Consider the following 13,094-nt stretch of genomic DNA (forward strand, 5'->3'; position numbering starts at 1 on the left):
GGGCCCTCAGATTTCAGAGGACAATGTGGGAGACCACATGCAGGCCTTAAATGTGAAGTGTTTAAGTCTAACTTTTATGAGAACCATGAGGGCAGGCTCAGCTAGTAGTTGAATGCTATTTTTTTGAAGATTTATTTATTTTATTTGAAAGAGTTACACAGAGAGAGAAGGAAAGGCAGAGACAGAGAGAGGTCTTCCATCCGCTGGTTCACTCTCTAATTGGCCACAACAGCTGGAGCTGTGCAGATCTGAAGCCAGCAGCCAGGAGCTTCTTCCAGGTCTCCCACACAGATGTAGGGGCCCAAGGACTTGGGCCATCTTCTACTGCTTTCCCAGGCCTTAGCAGAGAGCTGGATCGCAAGTGGAGCAGCCAGGTCTCAAACAGGCACCCACTGCCAACACTGCAGGTGGTGGCTTAACCCACTATGCCATAGCGCTGGCCCCAGTTGAATGGTATTTTGATGATCATTTTTTCTGCCCTTTGATTGTAACTTACTCATGAATAGAAAGGAAGAGTGCCAGGACAGGACAAGATCTCCAGTAAAACACTGGCTTAGGTAGAACAACAGCTTCCCAACAATGTCCACGTCCTGCTCCCCAGAACCTGTGCATGTGTTAGCTATACAACAAAGAGAAAATAAACTGGCAGAAGGAATTACTCATTCTGCTAATCTTTGCCCTTGAGATGGGGCAATTATTCAGGATTATCTGAGTGGGCCCGATTTGCTCCCAAGACTCCTTAAAAGCCAAAAAAAAAAAAAAAAAAAAAAAAAACAGGCAAAAGAAAGCAAAAGAGAGGGATGGAGAAGACAGCGGGAGAGTCTAAGTCTGACACTGCTGACTTCCTGGGCGGAGGAAGGGGCCACAGGACAAGGAGTGCAGGAGGCGCTCCCAAGAGCTGGGAAAGACAAGGAAACAGAATCTGCCTTAGCTCGCCAGGGAGTGCAGCCCAGCTCACATCTTGATTGTAGCCCGCTGAGACCTGTTTCAGACTCCTAATCTCAGAATTATGAGAATATGTTTATGGTGTTCTACGTCATTAACTCTGTGATAATTTGTTGGGGCACTAATGGAAAATGAATACAAATGCACATATTTTTAAAAGGCAGTAAGTTAGAGGTTAACTTTACAGATGATCTAAATTTGAATCCCAACTCCACACTTGACAGCTAAGTGAATTCAGGCAAATTACTCAGTACCTTACCCCCAGGTAGCCTCCTCATGCAAAATGGGGCTAAGAACTGTCTCTTTCTCACCTTGTTCTGAGAGGATTAAATGAGAGACTATTCAAAAGCTACTTTAGCATCGTGCCAGGCACAGGATAAACACATAGTAAGTATTAGCAATTTTGAATACATAGCTCCAGAATACTACCCTGATTTCCAGCACTTAAACTGAGGGAGAAAGTCTATGCCAGCACTTGTCCTTTTCCAGTTGCAAACTTTGAGCTTCTACCCAATTCCTGACACACCTTGGCCAACACGCAGCCCAGGCTGTTGAGATCCCAGCCCCAGCGACCCTCAACCGAGCCTCCCTCCTGGGCCCTGGCAGTCTGCAGACAGCACGCGGCACCAGGGACCGACCCTGCTCTATCCCTGCCTCTCCCGCTCCCACCCCACCACGTCCTCTTCCTTCAATGTCTGTCTCAGGAAGGAAACACTTCAGAGTCCCTGCCTCCAGGTACTCAAAATACTGTCATCCCACCATTTCCTCCATCTGCCTATTTCTCTCAAACAATAAAACAGCACTGACCAACAGCTAGAAAACCTTCTTAAACCCTGACATTGTTTGATATCCAGTTGATGACTTTTTTTTTTTCTTTTGACAGGCAGAGTTAGTGAGAGAGAGAGAAACAGAGAGAAAAGTCTTCTTTTCCATTGGTTCACCTCCCAAATGGCTGCTATGGCCGGTGCGCTGTGCCGATCCGAAGCCAGGAGCCAGGTGCTTCTCCTGGTCTCCCATGCGGGTGCAGGGCCCAAGCACCTGGGCCATCCTCCACTGCCTTCCCGGGCCACAGCAGAGAGCTGGCCTGGAAGAGGAGCAACCGGGACAGAATCCGGTGCCCCAACCGGAACTAGAACCCAGGGTACCGGCACTGCAGGCGGAGGATTAGCCTAGTGAGCCGCGGCGCCAGCCCAGTTGATGACTTTGATACCCAGTTGGAGTTGATCTTCTGATGAGTCTGGTTTACAGAATTTCTCCTGGAATTCCTGCATACACATATTCATAAGACACAAAAATTGGTCAATGGTATAAAATGTCAGTTATGCAAGAGATATAAGGTACAGAGATCTAATGGACAACACCATGACTATAGCCAATGATACCATATTGTATACTTAAAATGTTAAGTCTTAAATGTTCTCATCACAACAAAAAATATGGCAACTGTGTGAAGCAATGGGGATATTTATCAGCTTGGCTATGGTAATATATGTATAGCAAACCACCATATTGTACTACACTGTAAACACATACAATTCTTCCTTGTCAGTTATAGCTCAATAAAGTTAAGGATAAGGGCCGGCGCCGCAGCTCACTAGGCTAATCCTCCCCCTGTGGTGCTGGCGCACCGGGTTCTAGTCCCGGTCGAGGCACCAGATTCTGTCCCAGTTGTCCCTCTTCAGGCCAGCTCTCTGCTGTGGCCCGGGAGTGCAGTGGAGGATGGCCCAAGTCCTTGGGCCCTGCACCCCATGGGAGAACAGGATAAGTACCTGGCTCCTGCCATCGGTTCAGCGTGGTGCGCTGGCCGCAGCACGCCGGCCGCGGCAGCCATTGGAGGGTGAACCAACGGCAAAAAGGAAGACCTTTCTCTCTGTCTCTCTCTCTCACTATCCACTCTGCCTGTCAAAAAATAAATAAATAAATAAATAAAATTTTAAAAAAAATAAGTCATTGGTTCAAATTTTTAGTTCTCATCCCATCCCTAATATGTCATGAAACAGACCCTGAAATCCTTGATTTGAGTTCCTTTCTTTGTCTTTCTGACACTTTGTCTTTTTTTTCCCAAGCCACTAAGTCAGACCCAAAACCTTCTTCTTACTCAGATTTGTGAGTAGATCAACTACCATAAGAATGCAAAGTACTCTGCAAAATGTTCAAGGCTTTACAAAAGCAAATAGTATGATCTAAGAGAAAAATGATTCAGGGAACAATTTGCATTAATATCATTTTTCTCCAGGCAAAACTCGTAAAACAATCTGTTAAGAAACAGTTATTGAATCCCTTCTGTGTACTCTGTGGACAAGCAGGCACAGACTGTGCAGCAGGCATTCGGGCAACAATGAGATAGGGAAGCACAGAACCTGCGGGAGGGCAGGAGGGGCTGCCCTGCCTAAACTCTGAGAGGTCACTGTCAAGTCAAGTGCTGGCCAACTGCTTGGCTGCTTTGGAAAGTTCAGCCAGGCCCTGGTATCAACGCTGCAAGAAGTGACTTGGAAACCTATCCCGAAGTTTTCACTGTTGCTGTAGCTTTATAATGGGTTTGGTTTTGTTTTTGGTTTTTTCCTTTTAGGAAAAAAGGTAAGTGAGTTTACATCTTGTTGTTGATCAGGAGGGCCGAACACGTCAAGGGGCAATCCACAAGGTCGTCCTTGTGATCCCACAGCGCCTGGCGTTTGGAAGACTCACAACCGCAGTGGCAGGAAGGTAAGCGGGCAGAGACGGGCACACGGAGAACTCCCCTCTCCTGCGCGGGACCCCCTTCACTCCACGCTGCTTCCTATCAGCGGACCCACAATGACTGTGAAGTGTTCCTTTTCTAAGAACTCTGGAAGCAGCATCCCCGGGCTTAGTGTCGACTTTAAAGGGCCTTCCCTGTATTAGGAAAACATCCAACACGCTACCCACTCACTTGATAGAGAGAGAACACATGGGAAGTATTCCTGTCTTTGGAAAGAACTTTTGTCTTCACCACATCCCGGGAAGACGATGTGAAAGAGGAACAATGGGTGCCATCAGGTACACTCTGTCCCATCATATGGTTTGAGAAAGGACGAAACTAAGCACCTCCTTTGTAACATCAGGGCACCATAAGATGATGAAAATGGCCATTACCGAACAAGACAAAAAGGCTGGACACATGTGAGCTCTCCAGATAGATTTGACATCTACATCCTGAGTAAAAGCAGACTTCCTTCTCAGGCTCAAAGAGAGGGGACGGAGTACACTGTCTCCTGCGAAAGTGCTTCCTCCTTATTTGAGTACAGTACAGATAACAGCTCCCCATTTGGCAAATAGTGGCCAGCATACCAACGTTCCCGAAACAACGACAGACACTGGCAGCTAAAGGATGTCCTTATGACCTCTGCCCTGTGGGCCCATGGTCAGTTCCTACAACATCCATCATGATTAAGAGGATAAAAATGGACATTTTGCACAAGTCTAAACAGCCCCATTTGGCAGCACTGACAGCTGAAAACAAACTTTCATGGAGAGCTTCAATGCAGAAGTGAATAATGACACTGACAGGTGAACAAGCTCTGGAAAGCTGAGAGTTTTGGATATGCTCCTTTGTGGAGTCTTCCGGCCACACTGACTAAGCATTCACACCTTTTCACACACAGAACCACACAGAGGCCCTGGGATACACCAGCAGTCTCATAGAGACAATTCCTGGCTGAACACGCTGATGGCTACCTTTGAATAGCATCCAAGTGATGTAATTATGGGAACAAGCCAAAGTGTTAAGACGGGTTTTCTAAGGAACCCAATATTACAAAGTGGAATTAATGTTCGAGGAATCAGAAAACTTTACAGTGAAAAAATCTGAAGAAAAGAACCATGAAGTATTATTTTGTCCCTTACATTCACGGAGTACCCGTGACACGGTCCATGAAATTGGGAAAAGTAATACCATAATACTAAATTTCAATGAAAAGCATGGATGACGTCACCAACAATGGCAATAACTATTAACAGAATGTAGTGCTTTCCAAACCAAATCTGACCCATTGGCCAGCCAGGAACTATTGATAATGACATTTGTTTTTAGCTCCTAGTGGGATGTGAATGATGATCTTGGGGATTCAAGCATAAAGCTCTGTCAGACACCATCCCATTCACCACATATCAGACACCCTCACACACCTCAGATATCTATGATCTTATTAAAGCAATCTCCAGGGGCCAGCTCTGTGACATGGTGGGTAGAGCCGCCACCTGTAGTGCTCGAATCCCACATGGGTGCTGGATCCAGACCTGGATACTCCACTTCTGATCCAGCTCTCTGCTACGGCCTGGGAAAGCAGTAGAAGACGGCCCAAGTGCTTGGGCCCCTGCACCCACATGGGAGACCTGGAAGAAGCTCCTGGCTCCTGGCTCCTGGCTTCGGACTGGCACAGCTCTGGCCATTGCGGCCAATTGGGGAGTGAATCAGCAGATGAAAGACCCCTCTCTCTTTCTCTCTCTCTCTCTCTCTGTGCAACTCTTTCAAATAAATATTAAATCTTTAAAAAAAAAAAAAAAGAGCTGGACTGGATTTTGTTCCTGTTATTCCTCCCTGCACTGACCAGACACTGACCTGTAATCTGTAAAAGTGTACTACGTAAATACCAGAATTATAGCATCCCTCTCCCTACCCAGAAACATATAACAGGCTCACCCATACACACGTGCCTACAGCGCTACCAGGAAAAGTCTCTTCACCCAGCATACCGAAGCCTCTCAAGCAAATCAACAACTTCCCTTGTACCGAAGCCCAGCAGAGTTGAAACCTTAGCCTCCTCCCGGGCTCACAACATTCCCGTCTAAATTACAACACTGCTACCCACAGAAGAAGAAGAAAAGAGATTGCTCCGTTATCTGACATCCAACATATGGTTCTTACTAACAATCCATATGCACACACCACAGGGGGTCAAAGTCTAACAGCCGATGGTGATATTCAAGACCAACAGTGTTGCTTGTAAATTACTTCACAGTTTATGTAAGCTATAATGCCAGGAAAATATGAGGGCCACGCATAGTCAACTGACCCCTGATCACCAAAGCACCCTCCAACACAGACTTGTTCTTTGTTGTTAGGATCCAGAACAATGCTGCTGGGGAGATGCTTAGCTGTGACAGGGTCAAGGCACTCCGTCATCCCAAGGATACACGTTTGCATTTGTATTTTGGCACAATAAATAAATAAATAACACTGACTTCCTTCAGAGGGGAAGATAAGGGCCCAGCACACCACAGCTCCTGAGCCAAATCCAGCCCACAGCCTGTGTCTTACACGGTCCACTAGAGAAGGAGGCTCTTCACATGTTTAAATGGTTGAAGGAAAAAAAAAAAATCAAAGGAAGGATCATTGTCATGACACGTGACATTTCAGCGTCAGCATCCGTGCGTGCTTTTTCTGGAACGCGCTCCTGCGCATTCGTTGAGGCACGATGCGCGGCTGCCGCTGTGCTAAGACGCGGAGAAGAGCAGTTGCAGCAGACGCCATTCTGCCCCACCAAGCTGAGAATACCCATTCTCTGCCCTTCAGAGAGGCGCCTGCCAAGCCTCTCCTCCAGGCATGAAGGCTGGAAGCGACCTCCTCCGTTTAAATCTTAACACTGCCGCCTAGTAACTGTGTGACCCTGAACGGACAGCCACTCTGCACCTCGCCTTTCTCATCTGTGAACTGGGACTGTAACAGTACCTACCTTCCAGGGTCATTATGAGTTGGACATTAACACGTGAAGCATAATAATACCTCGAAGACAGTACTAGGCATACGGTAAACGCTTACTGAGTATTGTCATACCTATCATTTTCTCTTGTTGAGAGCTGCATGATGTGTTTCCCAAGTAAAACACTAGCAAAGAGGTTAGACTTCAAATGAGGCCCTAAATCTAATCACCAAGGTAGAACTTTAAAAGCAGGAGATCAGAAAAAAAAAATAAAAGAAAAATGAAGAAAACCAAGGGAACAGAAGAGATTTCAGGAGGGAACAAGAAGAGAAAAAGTGCAAAGGAAGCCACTCAGGCAGCAGGAACAGTAGGTGGTCCCTTCCGAGGGCAAGTATAAATTAGGATAATGCCATCCCTGCTAAGAGATTAAATACCTGCTGTGGGCTGATTGGAGACTAACCACCATGTGGAAGCTGTCTCCATGCGGGAAAAGCCTTCTAAATTCCAAGTCAGTGACTTACCAATGAACTGCGGGGTCAAGTCTGTTTTCAAGTTGAGAACTTCCTGTATTTTACATTCCTAGACCAATGACAAGTGATAGTTGTAGTAAATTCTGCATCTTATCCTCACCGAGTGGCTAATTAAGAGGAGACAGTTTGTGTGAGGACCTCATGCATCAGAACACTGCTGGCCACGCACCTCAGAGCAGGACATGGATAAACTTTCTTATCCGCGATCTCTGGTTCCGCGTGGCCCTCACTTCCTCACACTGAGAAAACCCAGGTACCCATAAATAGAAAACAAGCTCATTCACCAAAAATGGGCCCACATGGCAACTGGGAGGTAAACAGGGTAGAAAAAGAAGACACGTTTAAGCTGCTACTGAAGATGAGAAAGTTGACTTCCTCACTTCTCTGAGTAGCTTCAAAAGGATCATTCGGTTTCTCTTTTTAAATGACTATTCCAAAATCCTAAAGCATCCCCCCAAAAAGGATTTTTAAACACCCACCTTCACCACGATCCAATAATTATCTCTATTGTCCCCTCCTACCCATGATCCCGATAATCCTCACAAATTTTCCCTGCAAAGGCAAAACGCACACACTAAATATTTTTAAGAGATTTGATATATAAACCTAACCTGTGAAACCTTAAGGAAAGGAAAGAAAGGTGTGATTTTCCAATTGATTCCCACATGCTGTGCTGGAAAAGGAGAAAGATTAAAGTGATGCATCCATGAGAGCAATGAAGATGCTCCTTGGCTAGAAAGAAGCTCAAAACACTCACTGAGAATGGATCTGCTGGGAGAGTCCTGCTGAAGGCTTCGGCTTCAGGGTCAAGGTCATCTGGGCCACAGGACTGACACGCGGTAGAGCGTCTGCCTTCTTGGCTGAAGTGCGCTTGGCCGCTTGCTCAGGAGGGACCCAGGAGGAGGCAGCGCCAGGGTTCTGCCCTCCAAAGACTGGTGCCGAGGTGTCCTGGGCCATGGTTATCTCACAGGCTTTGCCCTTGGTCCCTGGTTTGCACACACAGAGCTGAGGCCGGAGACACATCCCTCCATTCTGGCATGGCGGGACACAGCTTGCTGCAGAGAGACAAGGAGAGATGCAGGTGTGAAGAACAACATCACAGCATTCACCCACCCTCCAAAGGCTTGACAGCCTCAACATTGCTCTCCCACAAAACAAACCCACACTTAAACACGCATGATGGTAACAAGGATGACGATGCCAAGTGGTGATTCCAGGTGGGAACTTGACTGTATTAAGGACTACTAGAAACCTGGATAAGTTATCATCTTGAGTGCATTTGTGAGGGTGTCTTCAAATGAGATCAGCATGTAGACTAGGTGGGCAGACCCAGCCTCTGTGCGAGTGGGAGCACTGATTGGTGGAGGGTCTGAAGAGAACAAATATAGAAGGTGGAAAGGGGGGGGGGGGGGATGGGCTGCGACAACAGTGGACTCCTGCCTTGGACTTCGGACTCCAGAATCTCTCCAGCGGTCCCCCTGGTGCCACTCGGGCTTTTGGCTAGGACTGAGAACTGCAACCATGGCTGCCCTGGTTATGATGCCCTCGGACTTGGACCAAGCCATGCAACTGGTATGTATCTCTCTCTCTCTCATTCTGCCTTTGAAATAAATCAAAAGGTCTTTAAGAACAAAAAGAAGTAAATAAAAGAAGTAGATCTTGAGTGTCTGAATAACAAGCTGGTAAGTTTTCAAAAAGCTGAGAATACCTTTTTTTTTTTTTTTTTTTTTTACAGGCAGAGTGGACAGTGAGAGAGAGAGAGACAGAGAGAAAGGTCTTCCTTTTGCTATTGGTTCACCCTCCAATGGCCGCCTCAGCCGGCGTACCGCGCTGATCTGAAAGCAGGAGTCAGGTTCTTATCCTGGTCTCCCATGGGGTGCAGGGCCCAAGCACTTGGGCCATCCTCCACTGCACTCCCAGGCCACAGCAGAGAGCTGGCCTGGAAGAGGGGCAACCGGGACAGAATCCAGCGCCCTGACCGGGACTAGAACCCGGTGTGCCGGCGCCACTAGGCGGAGGATTAGCCTATTGAGCCGCGGCACCGGCAGAGAACACCTCTTAAAAAATGCAGCCAGCTCCCTAGGTGACCCTGGGGAAGGTAAGTCACTCACCTTGGCCTCTGCACCTGTGTGTGTATGACGGTCTGAGGCAGCCAGAAGCAGCTTTTTCTAAATGGTCCCATCTTAGGCTTCCTTGAACATTTAGATTCAAAAGCAATGTACAACTAGAATTCAGGATGTTCACACATCAGAGTTCTCCTGGTCACCCGAGCAAACTTGGTTGCTGGATGAGAGATGCCCTGCTCCAGTCCCTGCTTAGCCACGGTTATTTACAGAATGTCACAGGACCGGAAATGGGCTCCACCCAAGAGCGCAGACGCGGCTCTGGGGAAGGAGGGGACCCGGCTTTCTGAGCTGTGCCTCAGCCAGCGATGGCCCCCCAGGCACTTCCATGTGTGCATTCCCGTCATGCTTTCCATTAGAAACATGTTTCAGTGCAACATCTGAGAATGATTTCCGCTTCTCCTCCCTCCCAAGGTGTACGGCAAATGCCTACAATCCACCAGGAAGACTGCCTGGAGCAGCCTGCACGTGCAAGCAGCCAGACGGAGGCCACAGCTGGACTCAGCCCCAGAGCCCTCAGAAGATGCCACAGCGCAGAACCCGTCTTTAGTAGGGGGGGGGGGGGGTCAGCCACGTTTTTTTTAACTCTTCCAAGTTTGCATGTGATAGGGTGGGGGAGCAGGGAACGAGTAACAAGAGAAGATGAGAGACTTTAAACTTGCTAGTACTTTCCACTGGAAGGACAAGAATGCTAAGTAATAACATGACTATGCATAATACAGGCTGAGTAGCCCTTATTCAAAATGCTTGGGACCAGAGGCAAGCTTTGGGCTGAGTGGTTAAGATACCGCTTATGATGCCTCCATGTCGTGTCAGAGGGCCTGGGTTCGAGTACTGGGTCTGCTCCCAAGTCCAGCCTCCTACTACGTTAGTACATGCTGGGAGCAGAAGCAAAGGATGGCTAACGTAGTTGGATCCCTGCCACTCATGTGGGAGAGCCAGATTGAGTTTCTGGATCCCGTCTTCATCCTGGGCCAGTCCTGGCCATGCAAGCGTTTGACATGGGGGAGACTTTCTCTTTCTCTTTCTCTCTCTCATGTATGCATGTATGTACTGCATTATCTGTGCCTCTCCCTCCTAAACAAATTCAATTAATTAAATCAAATGTCTGGGATCAGAAGTGTTTCAGACTTCAGATTTTATCTGATACTGGAATATTTACATACACATAATGAAATAGCTTGAGCATAGGGCCCAAGTCAAAACAGAAAATGCATGTGTTTCATATAGACCTTACACACCTGGCCTGAAGGTGATGTTAGACAATATTTACAACAACTCTGCATAACACAAAGCTTTCATGGTATGGGATTTTCCACCTGTGCCATCCTATCAGCACCCAAAAACCTTCAGACCATGGGGTACTCCACATGTCCGATTCCTTCATTAGCGATGCTCAGACAATAACCAACCTTCAGTAGAAAATCTCAAAAGGACGGTAAGAAGACAGTTTTCTCTGCTACCTGTCCCACTGTAGGCTTAGGCAGGCGCCCCCTCGGAGCACACGGACAAGGAGGCTTTGGCTTCAACTGTGATGAACAGAGGCCTGATTGCCCAGACAAGCCACTCACATGATATGAAAGAACAGCACTCATGCCACTTTTTGAAAAAATATTTATTTACTTATTTTAAAAGCAGAGTGAGAATGAGAAAGATAGGGAGAGAGAGAGGGAGCGGGGAGGGGAGAGGGGAAGAGAGACAGACAGACAGACAGATAGCTTCCATCAGTGGTTCACTCCGCAAATGGCCACAACAGCCTGGGCTGAGCCAGCCCGAAACTCCACCTGGGACTCAAGTACTTGAACCATCATCCACGGCCTTCCCAGCCACATTAGCAGGGAGCAGAGCAGCCAGGGGTCCACCAGCACTCGGATGTGGGATGCGGTGTCCCAAGCAGAGGCCTGACCCACTGCACCAGAACACCAATCCCATGCACGCTGCTTTTCCTCCAATAAATGCAGCAGTGGTTCTCACAGCACAATAAGGACCCGTGGTGGTCCACGTGTGGCCCCCAGCCCACAGCAGCAGCAGCAGCAGCAGCCTCTGAGTACACTTTAGAAATACACATTCCTGAGCTGCCCCAGGCCTGCTAAATCAAACTGGAGCCCGGCAGCCTGCAGCCACACTCCCAGGGGTCCTGACCCACCCTCGAGGTTGAGAAACTGACACGCGGTGTTTGTAAATTAACACATTTCAAATCATTCTACCTTGCCCTATTATTTTTTGTTTAGACTTTTATTTATTTGTTTGAAAGGTAGAGTTACAGACAGTGAGGAGGAGAGAGAGAGAGAGAAAGGTCTTCCATCTGCTAGTTCACTCTCCAAATGGCCGCAACGGCCGGAACTGGGCTGATCCAAAGCCAGGAGTCAGGAGCTTCTTCTGGGTTTCCCACATGGGTGCAGGGGCTCAAATACTTGGGCCACCTTCTACTGCTTTTCCAGGCTACAGCAGAGAGCTGGATCGGAAGAGGAACAGCCGGGGCTCGAACCAGCGCCCATACGGGACACCGGTGCTGCAGGCAGAAGCTTTAGCCCACCATGCCACAGCGCCATCCCAGTCCTATCATTTTTAATACAAAAGAAAGCATGTTTTCCACATGATCAAATTCTCAGGGTGACTACAGGGCCCTTCCAAAAGTCTACACATTTGTCACCCAGTGCTTCACGGCTGGTACAAAAATGAGTAGAGATCCCTGAGAAAACCTGTTACTACAGCTGAGGTGCTGAGCCATACAGGATCCAATCAATTACATCACAGAACTTCTGAAACGCGCTTTCCCCCACCAGTTGATTCCATGTTTGCTTGGCCAGCTGTGGTTCAGCACAATGGGTAGAGACCGCATCAAGATTTTTATCAGCAGTCTGGCAGTGGTTCCCAGGCCCGAGCTGCACATTAGCATCACCTGGGGAGCTTTTAAAACTCCCCAAATCCAGGCCTCACTCCAGACTGATTAAATCGGAGCCTCTGGGGAAGTCCCCAAGCGTTAGGCCTTTTTTTAGCTCCCCAGTGACTGCAGTGTACAGCCACAGCAGTGAAGCTAGGGCAGGGAACACAAGCTTAATCCAGACTTGCTGACAGCCCAGGCTTCCTAAATGCTGCTCTCTGAATCATTTTTTCTCCCTCATTCACAAACTTTCAACACATTTTAGCTGCCCGTGCAATAAGTTCAAGACCCTCGACATCTGGCCACCAACCTTCCTTTCCCGTTCCCTGCCCACTGGTCCACCCCTGCAGAGAGTGCTCAAGGTCCAGGCCGGCCACCTCCCCGTGTCTGCACATGGGGTGTCCTGTCCATCAGCACCAGACCCCAGGAGTGCACTGGACGCCTCCAGTCCTTCTAGTTCCTCCTCCTCTAGGAAGACTTCCCTGATGTCCACTCACTCCACCGTGGTCTTCCCAGCTTCAGAGCCCCTGTCCCATCTTCAACATTCACTGCCCTGAAAGCTGTCACTTATTATTAGCCATCTTTTTACCAAGTTAGCTCTTATTTCCCAACTAGATTATCAACACTGAGGTCAGTGTTTTCTGGGCCGCCAGTCAAGAGCATGAACTTCACCCTGGCTGACTATGTCAATGCAGATTCACCAGTTTCCAAATGACCCTGGGATTTAAGGACACCTGTAAATGACAGTCCACGGGCTCTTAGTTCATCCATAAGAGCACCTGCACCTTCAGACTGGGTCTGCATGTGATTCAGTCTACCTCCAACCGGCTCTGGCAGTGGTCTTCTTTCAAAGCTGATATTGAACATGCTCTGCGAATAAATGAGGCCCACAGTGACATTGCGTAGTACGTGACAGTGACAAATAATGGACGCAGTTTTGGAAAATCAGAACCAA

At 48.0% G+C, this 13,094-nt stretch overlaps 1 protein-coding gene across 9 annotated transcripts in view; it reads right to left on the reverse strand.

Annotated features, from left to right (window-relative positions):
• Positions 1–13,094, reverse strand: part of LTBP1 (latent transforming growth factor beta binding protein 1) — a 446,285-nt gene that overhangs the window by 369,672 nt on the left and 63,519 nt on the right. For all 9 annotated transcript variants that reach the window (XM_051843010.3, XM_008254559.5, XM_089326552.1 and 6 more), the window contains exon 3: positions 7,890–8,187. In XM_051843010.3, coding sequence (XP_051698970.3) covers positions 7,890–8,187 — 298 coding nt within the window. The remainder of the gene's footprint in view (positions 1–7,889; positions 8,188–13,094) is intronic.

The sequence above is a fragment of the Oryctolagus cuniculus genome, chromosome 2, assembly GCF_051225735.1.
Source record: "Oryctolagus cuniculus isolate XC-2025 breed Fujian yellow rabbit chromosome 2, ASM5122573v1, whole genome shotgun sequence".
NCBI lineage: Eukaryota > Metazoa > Chordata > Mammalia > Lagomorpha > Leporidae > Oryctolagus > Oryctolagus cuniculus.